Source organism: Mus caroli, unplaced genomic scaffold (assembly GCF_978045245.1).
Source record: "Mus caroli unplaced genomic scaffold, Mus_caroli_1 scaffold_20, whole genome shotgun sequence".
NCBI classification, from domain to species: domain Eukaryota; kingdom Metazoa; phylum Chordata; class Mammalia; order Rodentia; family Muridae; genus Mus; species Mus caroli.
In genome coordinates, this window is record NW_028227275.1 from 21640467 (window position 1) to 21661256 (window position 20790).

General features: G+C 39.6%; 1 protein-coding gene across 3 annotated transcripts in view; it reads left to right on the forward strand.

The window, feature by feature from the left end:
* LOC147000134 (cytochrome P450 2C40-like) overlaps positions 1-20790 on the forward strand; it is a 53413-nt gene that overhangs the window by 18346 nt on the left and 14277 nt on the right. For all 3 annotated transcript variants that reach the window (XM_085834147.1, XM_085834150.1, XM_085834149.1), the window contains one exon: positions 17726-17867. In XM_085834147.1, the coding sequence (XP_085690273.1) occupies positions 17726-17867 (142 nt within the window). The remainder of the gene's footprint in view (positions 1-17725; positions 17868-20790) is intronic.

Genomic DNA, 20790 nt, shown 5'->3' on the forward strand with positions numbered 1-20790 from the left:
CCTTTCCCTACTTTCTCCTCTATAAGTTTCAGTGTCTCTGTTTTTATGTGGAGTTCCTTAATCCACTTAGATTTGACCTTGGTACAAGGAGATAGGAATGGATCAATTCGCATTCTTCTACATGATAACAACCAGTTGTGCCAGCACAATTTGATGAAAATGCTGTCTTTTTTCCACTGGATGGTTTTTATTCCCTTGTCAAAGATCAAGTGACCATAGGTATATGGGTTGATCTCAGGGTCTTCAATTCTGTTCCATTGGTCTACTTGTCTGTCGTTATACCAGTACCCATGCAGTTTTTATCACAATTGTTCTGTAGTACAGCTTTAGGTCAGGCATGGTGATTCCTCCAGAGGTTCTTTTATCCTTGAGAAGAGTTTTTGCTATCCTAGGTTTTTTATTGTTCCAGATGAATTTGCAGATTGCCCTTTCCAATTCGTTGAAGAATTGAGTTGGAATTTTGATGGGGATTGCATTGAATCTGTAGATTGCTTTTGGCAAGATAGCCATTTTTACAATGTTGATCCTGCCAATCCATGAGCATGGGAGGTTTTCCATCTTCTGAGATCTTCTTTAATTTCTTTCTTCAGGGACTTGAATTTCTTGTCATACAGATCTTTCACTTCCTTAGTTAGAGTCACGCCAAGGTATTTTATATTGTTTGTGACTATTGAGAAGGGTGTTGTTTCCCTAATTTCCTTCTCTGCTTGTTTATTCTTTGTGTACAGAAAGGCCATTGACGTGCTTGAGTTAATTTTATATCCAGCTACTTCACCGAAGCTATTTATCAGGCTTAGGAGTTCTCTGGTGGAATTTTTAGGGTCACTTATGTATACTACCATATCATCTGCAAAAAGCGATATTTTGACTTCTTCTTTTCCGATTTGTATCCCCTTGATCTCCTTTTGTTGTCTAATTACTCTGGGTAGGACTTCAATTACAATGTTGAATAGTGTGATGGTTTGTATATCCTTGGTCCAGGGAGTGGCACCATCTGAAGGTGTGGCCTTGTTGCAATAGGTGTGACCTAGTTGGAATAGGTGTGTCACTGTGGGTGTGGGTATAAGATCCTCACCCTAGTTGCCTGGAAGTCAGTCTTCCACTAGCAGCCTTTGGATGAAGACATAGAACTCTCGGCTCCTCCTGCGCCATGCCTGCCTGGATACTGCCATGCTCCCACCTTGCTGATAATGGACTGAATCTCTGAACCTGTAAGCCAGCCCCAATTAAATGTTGTTTTTTATAAGACTTACCTTGGTCATGGTGTCTGTTCACAGCAGTAAAACCCTAACTAAGACAGAAGTTAGTACCAGGAGTGGGGTATTGCTGTGATAGGCCTGACCATGCTTTTATTTGACAGAATGTGGATTTGGGGACTTTGTATTTGGAAAGCAATGGAATGCTTTAAATGGGGCTTAATGGGTCATCCTAGTAGGAATATGGAAGACTTAGTTGCTGGGAGTAATTTGAACTGTGTTGACCTTGCCCAAGTGATTTCAAAGGAGAAGAATTTCAGAATGGGGAAAAGACTGGTTTTTTGGTATTTTGGTGAAGAATGTGGCTACTTTTTGCCCTTGTCTGAAAAGTTTGCCTGAGACTAAGGTGAAGAGACTTGGATTAATTGCATTGACAAAAGAAGTTTCAAAAAAGCCCAGCAGAGACTTTGTTCTCTGGTTAAGTCTTATGAAGAGAAGTTTGAATAAGCATAGCAAGCTTAGAAAGGAAAAATATAAAATATATGGTTTGAGTATTAAAGGAGTACCAGGAAGTGAAATGGAGCAAAATCTTGTGTTCTAGGAGATAAAGATTAGGGAGTGGGACCTTGGGGCAAGATCCTACCCGGCTAAATTAGATCCAGGCATGGTGGTACACACCTTTAATCCCATGAGACAAGCATGCTGATCTCTACATTCAAGGTCAATCTACCCAGCAAGAATCAGGATAGCCAAGCTTAGGCAGTGAAGGGTTTAGAAAACATAAAGCTAGTGATAATGTAATAATACAAGGGGATCATGTTCTAGTTCCTGTAAGCAGCAGAACTCGGCAGCTTCAGCCATGTGGCTCTGGCTCTAGAGTTAAGAACGGAAGGAACTACTGGGAAAATTGATGCTGGTTAGCTGGAGCTAAGGAATTAGCAGTGATTAAGAAGAGACAAGCATCACTGAGGTGAAATCTTCTGGAAATTGTTTTCTGGGAGCACAAAGAAGCTGTGTTCCAGAGATAACCAAGGTTGCAACTCAGGCTACGGCTGGACTTGGTAATATGTAAGAGTCACTCAGGTGGTACTGTTTGTGAAGGAATGAAGGGATAATGGAGAGAAGCTGAGGCTTAGCACTGTGAGAGGCCAAGGAAGGCCATTGGAGAAGGTGAAGCCTCAGCTGTAGTTGATGGCCCAGGACTGAAGGGGTCATGCAAAGGATTTGAGGCTTGGCACCCTGAAGAGAGCCTATGAGAGGCTATTGGTGAAGCCTAGTTGGAGTGGAATATCCCAGTGTATTGGAGATGTCAGTATCATGGAGTGATCACCAAGAACTGCAGCCGTAGTGGAGTGGATCAACCTGAGCTTAAAGTGCTACAGAGGGCAGAGCTGGAAAAGTGATGCCAGCCCTTAGGAGGAGTCCAAAAGATCAAGTGGAATCCCAGACACTGAAACAAGAAGCTGTAACATTGAAATTGCCTTGGAGACTCAAAGATGTTAAAGATGCCAGAGCCATGGGACACATGCTGAGGAAAGCCACTAACAGGGAGTGGAACCAGCCCAGGAGAAAGCAGTTTGTTGCAGTCAACAAAGATGAAAAAGGAGTGGAGATCTGAAGACCGCTTTGACATCAGCCATGGAGGTGCAGAGTTTGGAGTTTGCCCAGCTGGTTTCCTGCCTTGCTTTGGAGATTACAGTTAATTAAGTTGGATGAATCTTAGAAGAGACCTTGAACTTTGGACTTTTAACATTGTTGTGACTGCTATAGACTATGAAAACTTTGAAAGTTGGACTAAATGCATTTTGCATTATGCTATGTTTAAGTGTGGCCCCCATAGACTCATGTTTTTGAACAAGTCTATGCGGACCAGGGAGTGGAATGTGATGGTTTGTATATCCTTGGACCAGGGAGTGGCACCATCTGAAGGTGTGGCCTTGTTGCAATAGGTGTGACCTGGTTGGAATGGGTGTGTCACTGTGGGTGTGGGTATAAGATCCTCACCCTAGTTGCCTGGAAGTCAGTCTTCCACTAGCAGCCTTTGGATGAAGACATAGAACTCTCGGCTCCTCCTGCGCCATGCCTGCCTGGATACTGCCATGCTCCCACCTTGCTGATAATGGACTGAATCTCTGAACCTGTAAGCCAGCCCCAATTAAATGTTGTTTTTTATAAGACTTACCTTGGTCATGGTGTCTGTTCACAGCAGTAAAACCCTAACTAAGACAAATAGGTAGGGAGAGAGTGGGCAGCCTTGTCTAGTCCCTGATTTTAGTGGGATTGCTTCCAGGTTCTCACCATTTACTTTGATGTTGGCTACTGGTTTGCTGTAGATTGCTTTAAACAACACTCTTCTCAATGATACCTTGGTCAAGGAAGGAATAAAGAAAGAAATTAAGAACTTTCTGGAGTTTAATGTAAGTGAAGCCACAACAAACCCAAACTTATGGGACGCACTGAAAGCATTTCTAAGAGGAAAACTCATAGCTCTGAGTGCCTCCAAAAAGAAACTAGAGAGAGCACACATTAGCAGCTTGACAACACACCTAAAAGCTCTAGAACGAAAGGAAGCAAATTCACCCAAGAGGAGTAGACGGCAAGAAATAATCAAACTCAGGGGTGAAATCAACCTAGTGGAAACAAGAAGAACAATTCAAAGAATCAACCAATCGAGGAACTGGTTCTTTGAGAAAATCAACAAGATAGATAAACCCTTAGCCAGACTCACTAGAGGGCATAGGGAAAGTACTCTAATTAACAAAATCAGAAATGAAAAGGGAGACATAACAACGGACCCTGAAGAAATCCAAAACACCATCAGATCATTCTACAAAAGGCTATACTCAACAAAACTGGAGATCCTGGATGAAATGGACAAGTTTCTAGACAGATACCAGGTAGCAAAGTTAAATCAAGATCAGGTTAATGATCTAAACAGTCCCATATCCCCTAAAGAAATAGAAGCAGTCATTAATAGTCTCCGAAACAAAAAAAGCCCAGGACCAGATGGGTTTAGTGCACAGTTCTATCAAACCTTCAAAGAAGAACTAATCCCAGTTCTTCACAAACTATTCCACAAAATAGAATCAGAAGGTACTCTACCCAACTCATTCTATGAAGCCACAATTACTCTGATACCTAAACCACATAAAGACCCAACAAAAATAGAGAACTTCAGACCAATTTCCCTTATGAATATTAATACAAAAATCCTCAATAAAGTTCTTGCTAACTGAATTCAAGAACACATCAAAACAATCATCCATCCTGACCAAGTAGGATTCATCCCAGGGATGCAAGGATGGTTCAATATACGAAAATCCATCAATGTAATCCATTATATAAACATACTCAAAGACAAAAACCACATGATCATCTCGTTAGATGCTGAAAAAGCATTTGACAAAATCCAACACCCATTCATGATAAAAGTCTTGGAAAGATCAGGAATTCAAGGCCCATACCTAACCATGATACAAGAATTTTATTGAGTACTTTTGCATCAATATTCATGAAGGAAATTGGTCTGAAGTTCTCTTTCTTGGTCGTGTCTTTGTGTGGTTTGCAAATCAGTGTAACTCTGGCTTCATAAAATGTATTGGGTAATGTTCCTTCTGTTTCAATTTTACAAAGTAGTTTGAGACGTGTTTGTATTAGGCCTTCTTTGAAGGTCAAATAAAATTCTGCACTAAAACTGTCTGGTATTTAGTCTGTTAGTTTATATCTTTTTATAGGGGAGTTGTATCCATTGATATTGAGAGAATTAAATTTAGATGATCGTTAATTCCTAGTATGTTTGTTATTGTAGATAGCTTTATATATAAGTGATTTTCTCATTTTGGTTTTCTTGTAAAAATTAATTGGGATGATTAATATCTTGTTTTTATCTTTGGTGTAGGTACCCTCCTTGCTTTGGATTTTTCCTTCAAGAATCCTTGTAGGGTGGATTTGTAGATAGATATTGTTTGAATTTTGTTTTGTCCTGTATTAGTTTGGTTTCTCTATTGATGTTGATCGAAAGTGTTTCTGGGTATAATATTCATGGCATTCATGTTCTCTTAGGATATGTGTAATTACTTTCCAGGCTTTCTTGGCTTTAATTTTCTCTGTTGTGAAGTCTGGTGTAATTCTCATAGGCCTGCCTTTATATGTTACTTGGCCATTTTCTTTTGAAGTTTTCAATATTCTTTCTTTGTCCTGTGCATTTAGTGTTTTGATTACTATATAATGAAAAGATTTTCTTTTCTTGTCCAATCCATTTGGTGTTCTGTAGGCTTTTTGTACATATATGGCTATCTCTTACTTTAGGGTGGGAAAGTGTTCTTCTATGATCTTGTTAAATGAGTGTGTGGGTCCTTTGAGCTGGGAATCTTTGCTGTCCTCTATTCCTACTATACTTAGGTTTGGTCCTTTCATTGTGTCCTAGATTTCCTGGATCTTTTTTGGTTCATGAGTATTTTATGATTTGTATTTCCATTGACTGTTGTGGCAATATCTTCTAAGGTATCTTCTATGAGTGAGATTCTCTCTTCTATCTCTTGTATTCTGTCGGTGATGCTTATATGTGTAGTTCCTAAAATCTTTCTTAGGTTTTTTACTTCCAGGGCTGCATCCATTTTGTTTTCTTAATTGTTTTTAGTTTCAGTTTTAGGGCTTTGGCCACTTTGTTCAATTCTTTCACCTGTTTGATTTTGTTTCCCTCTTTTTCTTTAAGGGATTTATTTGTTTCCTCTTTAAGTGTTTCTACCTGTTTACACGTTTTCATGTATTGTGAATTATTTACATCCTCCTTAAAGGACTATATTATCTTCATGATATAGGATTTTAGGTCAACTTCCTGATAATCAGGTGTTTGGGTGTATCCAGGGCTTGCCATGGTAGGAGAAGTGGGTTCAGATTGTTCTCAAGTATACTGGCTTCTGCTGCTTATGGTCTCGTGCTTAACTCTCACAATCTTGTTATTCCTGGTGTTAGGTGGTCTGGATGTGTCTGTCTGGAGGCTGCCTCCTGTGTCCTTTGGTTGCTGCAGGTCTCCTGGCAGACTTATGGCTCTGGCTGTAGCAGACCTCCTGTGAGGCTTTTGGACTGTGGGGTCTTCAAAGGGGAATGTATGCCATCAACCTGTTGCCCTGGCTACAATGGCTCTTCAGGGAGGTCTTCAGAATGTGGTGTCTTCAAGAGGCATTCAAGCTGCTGATTTGTTTTCCTGGTGGCTGCAGATGTCCTGGGATGCCTTCAGACTGATGGGTCATTAAAAGGGCAGTTCAGCTGTTGTGCCCTGTTCTCTTGGGAGACCTTCAGTCTATGTGGTCTGTTGCCATGCATGCAGTGGAACTCTTATCTGGCCTTCATCCTATGTTGTCTATTGTCCTGCTAGCAGTGGAATTCCTGGGAAGCCTTGAGACTCTGATTTCTTCAGAGGAGCAGGCAAGCTGAGAGTATGCTCCTGCAGAAGGTTCAGGCTAGAAGGGGAGTGGAATTTGGAGAACCAGGGGTGTGAGGAGTGATGAGTCCCAAGTCCACTGTACCTCATAAAGATTCTCATCTGCTGCAGCTGTTTGGGACTGTCCCCTGTTGGCTGCCCTGTGTGCAGTAGAACTCCTGGGAGGCCTTCAGACTAAGGTGTATTCAGAGGAGCAGACAAGCTTGTAATCTTTAGAGATTATCCTTCATCTGCCAACTTCTTTCTGTACTATCTTTTTCTGATACAACAAACTTCATTTTACAAGCATGGAAACTACAATGCACTTATATATCATTCATATATCTTTGAATTATTTCTACCTTAGAGCTCTCTTAGTTATTTACCTATGAATATCTGTGCAGATATTACTTGATGGTATGTTTTTCTTTTCTGTGTACACATCTCCAATAATGAGCTTTCTCCTTCAAACTGTAATTTCATATTTGCTATTGTGAAAAAAATTAAAGTTTACAAAAGATAGTGTATATTTTAATAGCAATAAGATCCTTTACATTTTATTTCTAAATTCTTATACCATGTGTACGGCAGTTTTCATTACATATAAGTCTGCATAATTTGGAGATCAAAGCTATTTATATCTTGCTAGAAGTGTTACATCGCTGTAATGAAGCTGACTTGAACATTGTGCATGATTATATTACAGTGACCTTCTATATAGTTTTCAAGTATTCTACACACAATTATTTTATAAACATTATTAATCATTTTGAACAGTTGAGTAACACTATATTTTATAAATTGCCAGGAGCCATTTTGGAGAAGTTAAAAGTTAGCATGTAATCTTCCTAAGATTGTTCTACCATGAACTGTAATCCTATGGGGGTTTTGGTTCTTTGGGCTAGGGTAAGAAGATTTTTTTTTAATTTTTAATATTTTTATTACATATTTTCCTCAATTACATTTCCAATGCTATCCCAAAAGTCCCCATAGCGCCCCCCACTTCCCTACCCACCCATTCCCATTCTTTTGGCCCTGGCATTCCCCTATATTGGGGCATATAAAGTTTGCAAGTCCAATGGGCCTCTCTTTCCAGTGATGGCCGACTAGGCCATCTTTCGATACATATGCAGCTAGAGTCAAGAGCTCCGGGGTACTGGTTAGTTCATCATGTTGTTCCAACTATAGGGTTGCAGATCCCTTTAGCTCCTTGGGTACTTTCTCTAGCTTCTCCATTGGGAGCCCTGTGATCCATCCAATAGCTGACTGTGAGCATCCACTCCTGTGTTTGTTAGGCCCCGGCATCACAAGAGACAGCTATATTTGGGTCCTTTCAGCAAAATCTTGCTAGTGTATGCAATGGTGTCAGCGTTTAGAAGCTGATTATAGGATGGAACCCTGGATACGGCATTCTCTAGATGGTCCATCCTTTCATCACAGCTCCAAACTTTGTCTCTGTAATTCCTTCCATGGGTGTTTTGTTCCTAATTCTAAGAAGAGGCACAGTTTCCACACTTTGGTCTTCATTCTTCTTGAGTTTCATGCATTTAGCACATTGTATCTTATATCTTGGGTATCCTAAGTTTTGGGCTAATATCCACTTATCAGTGAATACATATTGTGTGAGATCCTTTGTGATTGTGTTACCTCACTCAAGATGATGCCCTCCAGGTCCATCCATTTGGCTAGGAATTTCATAAATTCATTCTTTTTCATAGCTGAGTAATACTCCATTGTGTAAATATACCATAATTTCTGTATCCATTCCTCTGTTGAGGGACATCTGGGTTCTTTCCAGCTTCTGGCTATTATAATTAGTGGAGCATGTGTCCTTCTTACCGGTTGGGACATCTTCTGGATATATGCCCAGTAGAGGTATTGCTGGATCCTCCGGTAGTACTATGTCCAATTTTCTGAGGAACCGCCAGACTGATTTCCAGAGTGGTTGTACAAGCTTGCAATCCCACCAACAATGGAGGAGTGTTCCTCTTCCTCTACATCCTCGCCAGCATCTGCTGTCACCTGAATTTTTGATCTTAGTCATTCTGACTGGTGTGAGGTGGAATCTCAGGGTTGTTTTGATTTGCATTTCTCTGATGATTAAGGATGTTGAACATTTTTTCATGTGCTTCTCTGCCATTCGGTATTCCTCAGGTGAGAATTCTTTGTTCAGTTCTGAGCCCCATTTTTAACGGGGTTATTTGACTTTCTGGAGTCCACCTTCTTGAGTTCCTTATATATATTGGATATTAGTCCCTTATCTGATTTAGGAAAGGTAAAGATCCTTTCCCAATCTGTTGGTGGTTTTTTTGTCTTATTGATGGTGTCTTTTGCCTTGCAGAAGCTTTGCAGTTTCATGAGGTCCCACTTGTCAATTCTCGATCTTACAGCACAAGCCATTACTGTTCTATTCAAGAATTTTTCCCCTGTGCCCATATCTTCAAGGCTTTTCCCCACTTTCTCCTCTATAAGTTTCAGTGTCTCTGGTTTTATGTGAAGTTCCTTGATCCACTTAGACTTGACCTTAGTACAAGGAGATAGGAATGGATCAATTCGCATTCTTCTACATGTTAACAACCAGTTGTACCAGCACCATTTGTTGAAAATGCTGTCTTTCTTCCACTGGATGTTTTTAGCTCCCTTGTCGAAGATCAAGTGACCGTAGGTGTGTGGGTTCATTTCTGGGTCTTCAATTCTATTCCATTGGTCTATTTGTCTGTCACTATTCCAGTACCATGCAGTTTTTATCACAATTGCTCTGTAGTAAAGCTTTAGGTCCGGCATGGTGCTTCCACCAGAGGTTCTTTTATCCTTGAGAAGAGTTTTTGCTATCCTAGGTTTTTTGTTATTCCAGATGAATTTGCAGATTGCACTTTCTAATTCGTTGAAGAATTGAGTTGGAATTTTGATGGGGATTGCATTGAATCTGTAGATGGCTTTTGGCAAGATAGCCATTTTTACAATGTTGATCCTGCCATTCCATGAGCATGGGAGATCTTTCCATCTTCTGAGATCTTCTATAATTTCTTTCTTCAGAGACTTGAAGTTTTTATTATACAGATCTTTCACTTCCTTAGTTAGAGTTATGCCAAGATATTTTATATTATTTATGACTATTGAGAAGGGTGTTTTTTCCCTAATTTCTTTCTCAGCCTGTTTATTCTTTGTGTAGAGAAAGGCCATTGATTTGTTTGAGTTAATTTTATATCCAGCTACTTCACCGAAGCTGTTTATCTGGTTTAGGAGTTCTCTGGTGGAATTTTTAGGGTCACTTATGTATACTATCATATCATCTGCAAAAAGTGATATTTTGACTTCATCTTTTCCAATTTGTATCCCTTTGATCTCCTTTTGTTGTCGAATTGCTCTGGCTAGGACTTCAAGTACAATGTTGAATAGGTATGGAGAAAGTGGACAGCCTTGTCTAGTCCCTGATTTTAGAGGGATTGTTTCAAGCTTCTCACCATATACTTTGATGTTGGCTACTGGTTTGCTGTAGATTGCTTTTATCATGTTTAGGTATGGGCCTTGAATTCCTGATCTTTCCAAGACTTTTATCATGAATGGGTGTTGGATCTTGTCAAATGCTTTTTCCGCATCTAACGAGATGACCATGTGGTTTTTGTTTTTGACTTTGTTTATATACTGGATTACGTTGATGAATTTCTGTATATTGAACGATCCCTACATCCCTGGGATGAAACCTACTTGGTCAGGATGGATGATTGTTTTGATGTGTTCCTGGATTCGGTTAGCAAGAACTTTATTGAGGAATTTTGCATCAATATTCATAAGGGATATTGGTCTGAAGTTTTCTATCTTTGTTGGGTCTTTTTGTGGTTTAGGTATCAGAGTAATTGTGGCTTCATAGAATGAGTTGGGTAGAGTACCTTCTGTTTCTATTTTGTGGAATAGTTTGTGAAGAACTGGGATTAGATCTTCTTTGAAGGTCTGATAGAACTCTGCACTAAACCCATCTGGTCCTGGGCTTTTTTTGTTTCGGAGACTATTAATGACTGCTTCTATTTCTTTGGGAGATATAGAGCTGTTTAGATCTTTAACCTGATCTTGATTCAACTTTGGTACCTGGTATCTGTCTAGGAACTTCTCCATTTCGTACAGGTTCTCCAGTTTTGTTGAGTACAGCCTTTGGTAGAAGGATCTGATGGTGTTTTGGATGTCTTCAGGATCTGTTGTTATGTCTCCTTTTTCATTTCTGATTTTGTTAATTAGGATGCTTTCCCTGTGCCCTCTAGTGAGTCTGGCTAAGGGTTTATCTATCTTGTTGATTTTCTCAAAGAACCAGCTCCTTGATTGGTTGATTCTTTGCATAGTTCTTCTTGTTTCCACTTGGTTGATTTCGCCCCTGAGTTTGATTATTTCCTGCCGTCTACTCCTCTTGGGTGAATTTACTTCCTTTTGTTCTAGTGCTTTTAGGTGTGTTGTCAAGCTGCTAATGTGTGCTCTCTCTAGTTTCTTTTTGGAGGCAGTCAGAGCTATGAGTTTTCCTCTTAGAAATGCTTTCATTGCGTCCCATAAGTTTGGGTATGTTGTGGCTTCATTTTCATTGAACTCTAAAAAGTCCTTAATTTCTTTCTTTATTCCTTCCTTGACCAAGGTATCATTGAGAAGAGTGTTGTTCAGTTTCCACGTGAATGTTGGCTTTCTATTATTTATTTTGTTATTGAAGATCAGCCATAGTCCATGGTGATCTGATAGGATGCATGGGACAATTTCAATGTTTTTGTATCTGTTGAGGCCTGTTTTGTGACCAATTATGTGGTCAATTTTGGAGAAGGTACCATGAGGTGCTGAGAAGAAGGTATATCCTTTTGTTTTAGGATAGAATGTTCTGTAGATATCTGCCAGATCCATTTGATTCATAACTTCTGTTAGTTTCACTGTGTCCCTGTTTAGTTTCTGTTTCCATGATCTGTCCATTGGTGAAAGTGGTGTGTTGAAGTCTCCCACTATTATTGTATGAGGTGCAATGTGTGCTTTGAGATTTACTAAAGTTTCTTTAATGAATGTGGCTGCCTTTGTATTTGGAGCATAGATATTCAGGATTGATAGTTCCTCTTGGAGGATTTTACCTTTGATGAGTATGAAGTGCCCCTCCCTGTCCTTTTTGATGACTTTGGGTTGGAAGTCAATCTTATCAGATATTAGAATGGCTACTCCAGCTTGTTTCTTCATACCATTTGCTTGGAAAATTGTTTTCCAGCCTTTCATTCTGAGGTAGTGTCTATCTTTTTCTCTGAGATGAGTTTCCTGTAAGCAGCAAAATGTTGGGTCTTGTTTGTGTAGCCAGTTTGTTAGTCTATGTCTTTTTATCGGGGAGTTGAGTCCATTGATATTAAGAGATATTAAGGAAAAGTAATTGTTGTTTCCTGTTATTTTTGTTGTTAAAGTTGGCATTCTGTTCTTGTGGCTGTCTTCTTTTAGGTTTGTTGAGGGATTACCTTCTTGTTGTTTCTAGGGCGTGGTTCCTGTCCTTGTATTGGTTTTTTCCTGTTATTATCCTTTGAAGGGCTGGATTCGTGGAGAGATAATGTGTGAATTTGGTTTTGTCGTGGAATACTTTGGTTTCTCCATCTATGTTAATTGAGGGTTTGGCTGGGTATAGTAGCCTGGGCTGGAATTTGTGTTCTTTTAGTGTCTGTATAACATCTGTCCAGGATCTTCTGGCTTTCATAGTCTCTGGTGAAAAATCTGGTGTAATTCTGATAGGCTTGCCTTTATATGTTACTTGGCCTTTTTCTCTTACTGCTTTTAGTATTCTATCTTTATTTATTGCATTTGTTGTTCTGATTATTATGTGTCGGGAGGTATTTCTTTTCTGGTCCAGTCTATTTGGAGTTCTGTAGGCTTCTTGTATGTTCATGGGCATCTCTTTCTTTAGGTTTGGGAAGTTTTCTTCTATAATTTTGTTGAAGATGTTTGCTGGTCCTTTGAGTTGAAAATCTTCATTCTCATCCACTCCTATTATCCATAGGTTTGGTCTTCTCATTGTGTCCTGAATTTCTTGGATGTTTTGAGTTAGGATCTTTTTGCGTTTTACATTTTCCTTGATTGTTGTGCCGATGTTCTCTATGGAATCTTCTGCACCTGAGATTCTCTCTTCCATCTCTTGTATTCTGTTGCTGATGCTCGTATCTATGGTTCCAGATTTCTTTCCTAGGGTTTCTATGTCCAGTGTTGCCTCATTTTGGGTTTTCTTTATTGTGTCTACTTCCCTTTTTAGGTCTAGTATGGTTTTGTTCATTTCCATCATCTGTTTGGATGTGTTTTGCTGTTTTTCTTTAAGGACTTCTACCTGTTTGATTGTGTTATCCTGTTTTTCTTTAAGGACTTCTACCTGTTTGATTGTGTTATCCTGTTTTTCTTTAAGGACTTGTAACTCTTTAGCCATGTTCTCCTGTAATTCTTTAAGTGAGTTATTAAAGTCCTTCTTGATGTCCTCTACCATCATCATGAGATATGCTTTTAGATCCGTGTCTAGCTTTTCCGGTGTGTTGGGGTGCCCTGGACTGGGCGAAGTGGGAGTGCTGGGTTCTGATGATGGTGAGTGGTCTTGGTTTCTGTTAGTAAGATTATTACGTTTACCTTTCGCCATCTGGTAATCTCTGGGTTTAGTTGTTATCGTTGTCACTGTTTAAAGATTGGAGCAGACTCTGTGTTCCACTCACCCGAAGTCTCAAAATTCTGTGGCAGGTGTCGTGGGTAGCTGGCGGGTGTCAGCCGACCCTGCGCTCTAGGTACTCCGGTGCTAGTCCGGCCAGAAGAGGCCTGTGGCCCTACTCAGGCCAGTTTTCTGCTTCCCTAACTAATGCAACCTCAGGTCCTGCGTGCAATTGGATTGGAGCAGAAGCTGTGTTCCACTCACCAGAAATCTTAAGATCCTGTGGCGGGTGTTGTGGGTAGCTGGCGACTGTCATCCGACCCTGCGCCCTAGCTACCCAGGTGCTGGTCAGGCCGGAAGAGCAGAAGATTTCATTTGAGGAAAATTTTTTGATATTAATTTGCTTTTCATATATATAACTAAGTATTAATCCACCCCTCTGTAGAACAACAAAGTTGTACTCTTTTATAGAGGTACTAGATACAAAAGGATAATTTCTTAATACTTAATGAAGATTCTATAAGAATTTCTAAAATGATATTAGGAAATAAAGGAAAGCAAGGATTTATATTAAGTGCAAGGACAGAAGATACAAAATTGGCTGGATTTATCTATACAAAACTTTAATAATACCATAGTCACAAAATGTATGGATTTTAACTTTCAATGAACCTATTCATCTTGTGAAAGATAATAAATGTTTATTAGATAACTACTTTTAATAGATATGCTTTTAAAAATTCACTTTTGTAAACTTATTCAATTCATGATATGAATTTATGTTTGAATATCTAGTGAACTTTTGTAAAAAATAATTAGAGTACTTGGAATAACCATGTGATCTACTCTCCTAGAAATGTTACAAAAGACTGGGAAGATTAAATTGCAAAGGCCTGGGGAGTTAAAGCATTCATAGTAAAGCAAATTGGAAGTAAGAGCATTGGGAGCAATGGGAGAGAGCAAAAGCAGGAGGAGAGCAGGAGAAGAGCACAAGTTTAGGACATAGAGAAAGCAGGGAAAACTTTTTATTATTATTATTATTATTATTATCATTTTATTGGATGTTTTACTTATTTACATTTCAAATGTTAGATCCTTTTCTAGTTTCTACTCCAGAAAAACCCCTATCCCATCTCACGTAGCACTGCTTCTATGAGGGTGCTTCCCCACCTCTGCACCCACACCTGCTTCCCTGTCCTGTCAATCCCCTACACTAAGGCATCAAGACTTCATAGGGGGAAGGGCCTCTCCTCCCACTGATGCCTGAAACAAGGCCATTCTCTGCTACACATGCAGCTGGAGTCATAGGTTGTTCCATGTGTACTCTTTTTTTTTTTTTTAATTTTCATTAAGGCAGTTTCTTATTAGATATTTTCTTCATTTACATTTAAAATGGTATACCCAAAGCCTCCTATATCCTCTGCCTACCCTGCTCCCCAACTCACCCACTCCCGCTTCCTGTCCCTGGCATTCCCCTGTAATGGGGCATATGATCTTCTCAGTACTGAGTGCCTCTCCTCCCATTGATGGCCGACTAGGCCATCATCTGCTACATACTTTATTGGTGATTTAGTCTTGGGACTTCTGGCAGGGATGGGGGGTGTCTGGTTGTTTGATGTTGTTATTCTTCCTATGAGGTTGCAAACCCCTTCAGCCCCTTCAGTCCTTTCTCTAACTCCTACATCTGCCTATTTGTCAGGCTGTGACAGAGCCTCTCAGGAGACAGCTATATCAGGCTCCTTTGAGTACTTTTTGGCATCTACAATGTTATCTGGGTTTGGCTTCTGTATATGTGATGGATACCAAGGTGGGGCAGTCTCTGGAGGGCTACCTACTCTCTCCCTACCTCTTCAATATAGTACTGGACTTCCTAACCAGAGCAATTGGACAACCAAAGGAGGTCAAAGGGATACAAAGTGGAAAAAAAGAAGTCAAACTATCACTATTTGCAGATGATATGATAGTATACTTAAGTGACCATAAAATTCCACCACAGAACTCCTAAACCTGATAAGTAACTTCAACAAATTGACTGAATATAAAATTACTTCAACCAAATCAGTAGCCTTCCTCTACTAAAAATAATGTGCTTACAGACTGGAACCTTGTATTCCTGTCCTCTGAGAGGCTCTGCCAGCACCTGACTAAGACCAATGCAGTTGCTCACAGCCAACAATTGGACTGTGCCTGGGGACCATAATGGAAGGGTCAGGGCAAAAGCTTTAGGAGATGAACGGGATTGCAAACCCATTGGAAGAACAACAGTATCAATTCTCAGGACCCCTTAGAAATCTCAGGGACTAAATCATCAACCAAAGAGTATATATGAGCTGTTCCTAGGGTCCCACTACATTTGTACCCGAAGACTGCCTCATCTCACATCAGTGGGAGAGAAGGGTCTTTGTCTTGTGGAAACTTGATTCCCCAGAGAAGAGGGACTCCAAAGGTGTGAGGTGTGAGTCAGGGGATAGATGGGTACACCGTAGTTGGGACAAAATAGAGGGGAATAGAATGGAAAATTGGCAGATGGGAAACTGGAAAGGGGGATAAAATTTAAAATGTAAACAAATAAAATGATTAATAAAAAGTGATTCAGTCCCAGGGAGTTCTGGGGGGTATTGATTAGATCCATATTGTTGTTCCTCCTATGGGGCTACAAAACCCTTCAGCTCCTTGGGTACTTTCTCTAGCTCCTTCATTGTGAACCCATTGCTCTGTCCAATGAATGGCTGTGCATATCCACTTCTGTATTTGCCAGGCACTGGTAGAGCCTTTCAAGAGACCACTGTATCAGGCTTTTGTCAGCCAACTCAATCAAAGAAATCACATGGTGGGACTCATGTCTCTAGCTGCATATGTAGCAAAGGGTGGCCTAGTCAGCCATCAATAGGAATAGAGGCCCTTGGTCTTATGAAGGTTCTATGCCCAAGTATAGGGGAATGCCAGGGCCAGGAGGCGGAAATGGGTGAGCCAGGGAACAGGGGGAGGGGGAGGGGAAGGGGATAGGGAACTTTGGGAGAGGAAACTAGGAAAGGGAATAACATTTGAAATGTAAATAAAGAAAATATCTAATTAATAAAATACATCAATAGAAAAAGAACCAAAAAAATATTCAATGTATCTGGTTTTATGTTGAAGACCTTGATCCATTTGGACTTGAGCTTTGTGCAAAGTGATAAATATCGATCTATACTCATTCTCCTACATACAGACCCCACTTTCACCAGCACCGTTTATTGAAGATGTTTTCAAGCCATAAATGCCACATTTATAGTTAGAATAATCTGTGGAGCTACATTACAAAGGGAGATGAGTATCTTTGTCATGTTGGTATGAATACAGAGAATGCTAGTGCTTTTACTCATGTTGGTTATAAAATATTATATGCCCTGAAGGCCATCTAGGGATCATGATATCGAGATGACGGTTAGAAAATAATTATGTTCTATTTCTGCTCCTGCCTTAACATTTAAAGCTATAACCTTGTTGACAATCTTGTAGCATATCATCTTTGCAGCTTTGTCACCTGCATTCCTCTCCTTCTCTGCTTTATCTTTTGCATATCACAAATGTGTCATGTTCTGTCTTTGTGATTTAGAATTTTTTTAACATATAAGTTATCAACCCTTACATTTTATAAAGATCATATTGATAATTGCCTTTCATATAGAGTGTAGCCTAGTTGTACTGCCTGTGAACATAAATAATTTTGCTAGGAGGGATTCATCACATTGTTTATAAACTTTGAACTTTGTGCAGAGCCTGCAGCTATTGTTTGTCCATAAAAAACTTTGAGAACAAATTAAAGGAAAAATTTCATACAGACTTGAAGCAGCTAAGATAATGGCTCCAACTTTCCTATTTTTACTAAATCAAATTGTGCTTCCTAACCAATAAGGGAAAGTTTAGCTATGGATGCCTTAAAAATATAAAGGATCTCTAGAAGTCAGGTACAAAGAAACTCATTGTTAACCCAATATTGATATAGTGAAGGAGATATAAAGCTTTAGAGTCAAGTGCCTTTCAATATTCTTACAATGTTTACTGTGTAGGCTTTCTTTGAATAAATGTGTCTCTTTATGTTCAGGTGAGATGAAACATAAATCTTTCTTACATGCAGTAAGACTAGAATACAGGTTGTAGGACTAGAAAACAAACAAAATTAGCTTTTTTCATATATTCTGTAGACTGGTTATCCATTGTACACACACACACACACACACACACACACACACACACAAACACACAAAACTTAAGAACATAATCTTCAGAATGCAATTTTGACAAACTGGGAAAATAAGTGTGGAAAATGAAGTTTAGACCATCTACACCACAGTCTCTGAAATGGTATAAATGTTTTGCCACTGATGAACATTTTAGATTCTGTGTTATCAACAATATGTATTTGTCAAAAATTGTCTATTCAATTATAATTGATTGTGCAAAGACAATATTTATCAGATAATGGTATTAAACTGTTCTTAGAAAAAAGGCATTGAGCACATGGACTATACCATTGAACACCTGGCAACATTAGTGACTGATCTGGTTTTTGGTGGGACAGAGTCCATAAGCACAACGATGAGATATACTCTCCTCCTCTTGATGAAGCACACACATGTCACAGGTAAGAATACAGGTAATGAAGCACAACATTCCTAAAAGTTGCTAGGATAATGCAGATTGTGTCCTGCACATTGTTATTCAAAATGTCAGTATTCAACTTTCTGTCCCATTGGCTTTAATGAAAATGTTGACTAAGTAAATGAAGATACCTTAGCAGTTGAAAAGCCATCAAGGCCAGTACTTTGAGTTTTCTGGCAGGTGGTCTGTTCTAAGCATCTAGAGCATATATTGGGCCATGGTTGCATTATGCTTCTTCCTCCAATTCAAGACTTCATAGCAGATGAATTCTTGCAGTTACTTTCTTCATTGTGATAAATCTAATTCTGGGGTACATAAAAGAAAACTCAGCTCACTAAAGCATAAAATAAGGTCCAATATTTAAAGCAATTTCCTTGGCTTTTTTTTTTATTCTGTGAAGCATTTTACATTTTTTGTTTCATTATAATTGGATTTCCCTTGATGTCAAGGTTATGGTGTCAAATTTAGAGAATAGAGAGTTTTCTCATGTTCTATAAAATGTCTGATGAGCCCATGCCATCTTGGGTGTGATCTCAGTAGAGACCCCCAAGGTCCCCACAGGGCTCTGCACACTGCAGGCACCCTAGCACACCCTGGATCTTGAGATCACTGGTGAGTGGAATGCAACATCAGTTCCAAAAAACCCAGAGGGTTTTGTTAACAGTAACAAAGAACAATTGCCTGACCAGTGGCTGGCATTTGTTTCGGTCCGTGCCACCCCTGTGCCATCTTGGGTGCAATCTCAGCAGAGGGCCCCAAGGTTCCCAGAGGAGTCTCCACACTGCAGGCACTCTAGCACACCTGGGATCTTGAGATCACTGGTGAGTGGAACACAGCATCAGTTCAAAAAACCCAGAGGTTCTTGTGCTAGCAGCAATGGGGTCAAAGGACAAAGGCAGGCCCTAGGACACCCAGAACCTTATGATCACTGAGACCATTCTACTCAGGAAAGCTCATGGGCAGCAGAAGCAACAAAGCTTCTTGGACAGGGTCCATTTGGGCCTTCATTCTCAGTCAGAAGACAGAGCTGAGACCCAGACCATTGGACACATTCCCTGACAAAGGAGAGTCGGCCTCCAGGGAGCTCTCTGACCTTAGGAATCAGGAGGTGGATCTGAGCTCCAGAATTCTGTGTACCTTTCCTGAAAGAGAAGAGTTTGCTTGCAGAGAGTGTTCTGCGACTGGGACACAGGAGGAGTTGTTCTCACAGGAGTGCTGACAGAAGCTAGAGAATCACAGGAGGAACAACTTCCAGCCAGAGGCAGCTAGAATATCCAACATACCAGAGATTACCAGATGGTGAAAGGCAAATGAAAAAAATTTTACTAACAGAAACCAAGACCACTGGGCATCATCGGAAACCTTTACACACACCACAGCGAGCCCTGGATACCCCAACACACGGGAAAAGCAAGATTTGGATCTAAAATTATATCTCATGATGCTGGTAGAGGATTTTAAGAAGGACATGCATAAATCACTTAAAGAAATATAAGAGATCACTAATAACAGGTAGAAGACTTTAAAGAGGAAGCACAAAAATCTCTGAAGAAGTTACAGGAAAACACTGTGAAGCAGGTAGAAGACTTTAAAGAGGAAACACAAAAATCCCTTAAATAATTACAGGAAAACACAACCAAACAGGTGATGGAATTGAACAAAACCATCCAAGATCTAAAAATGGAAGTAGAAACGATGAAAATCCAAAGGGAGACAACTCTGGAGATAGAAACCCTAGGAAAGAAATCAGGAAGCATAGATGTGAGCCTCAGCAACAAAATACAAGAGATGGATGAGAGAATTTCAGATGAAGAAGATTCCATAAAGAACATAGACACAACAATCAAAGAAAATGCAAAATGTAAAAAGATCCTAAGGCAAAAACTTCCAGGAAATCCAGGACATAATGAGAAGACCAAACCTACCAATAATTGGAGTACATGAAAATGAAGATTTTCAACTTAAAGGGCCAGCAAATATCTTCATCAAAATTATAGAAGAAAACTTCCCTAACCTAAAGAAAGAGATGTCCATGAGCATACAATAAGTCTACAGAACTCCAAATAGACTGGATGAGAAAAGGAATTCCTCCTGACACATAATTATCAGAACAACAAATGCCCTAAATAAAGATAGAATAATAAAAGCAGTAAGGGGGAAAAGTCAAGTAACATATAAAGGCAGACATATTAGAATTACACCAGACTTCTCACCAGAGACTATGAAAGTCAAAAGATCCTGGACAGATGTTATACAGACCCTAAGAGAACACAAATGCCAGTCCAGGCTACTATACCCAGCAAAACTCTCAATTACCATAGATGGAGAAACCAATGTATTCCATGACAAAACCAAATTCACACATTATCTTTCCATGAATCCAGCCCTTCAGAGAATAATAATGGAAAGCACAAACAGGATGATGGAAACTATACCCCAGAAAATGCAAGAAAGTAATCCTTCAACAAATCTAAAGGAAGACATCCGCAAGAACAGAATCCAAACTTTAACAACGAAAATAACAGAAAGCAACAATTACTTTTCCTTAATATCTCTTAATATCAATGGGATCAATTCCCAAATAAAAAGACATAGACTAACAGACTGTTACATAAACAGGACCCAACCTTTTGCTGCTTACAAAAAGCCCACGTAAGGGAAAAAGACAGACACTACCTCAGGGTAAAAGGCTGGAAAACAATTTTCCAAGCAAATGGTCTGAAGAAACAAGCTGGAGTAGCCATTCTAATATCGAATAAAATTGACTTCCAACCCAAAGTTATTAAAAAAGACAAGGAGGGGCTCTTCATACTCATCAAAGGTCAAATCTTCTAAGATGATCTCTCAATTCTGAATATCTATGTTCCAAATGCAAGGGCAGCCATATTTATTAAAGAAACTATAGT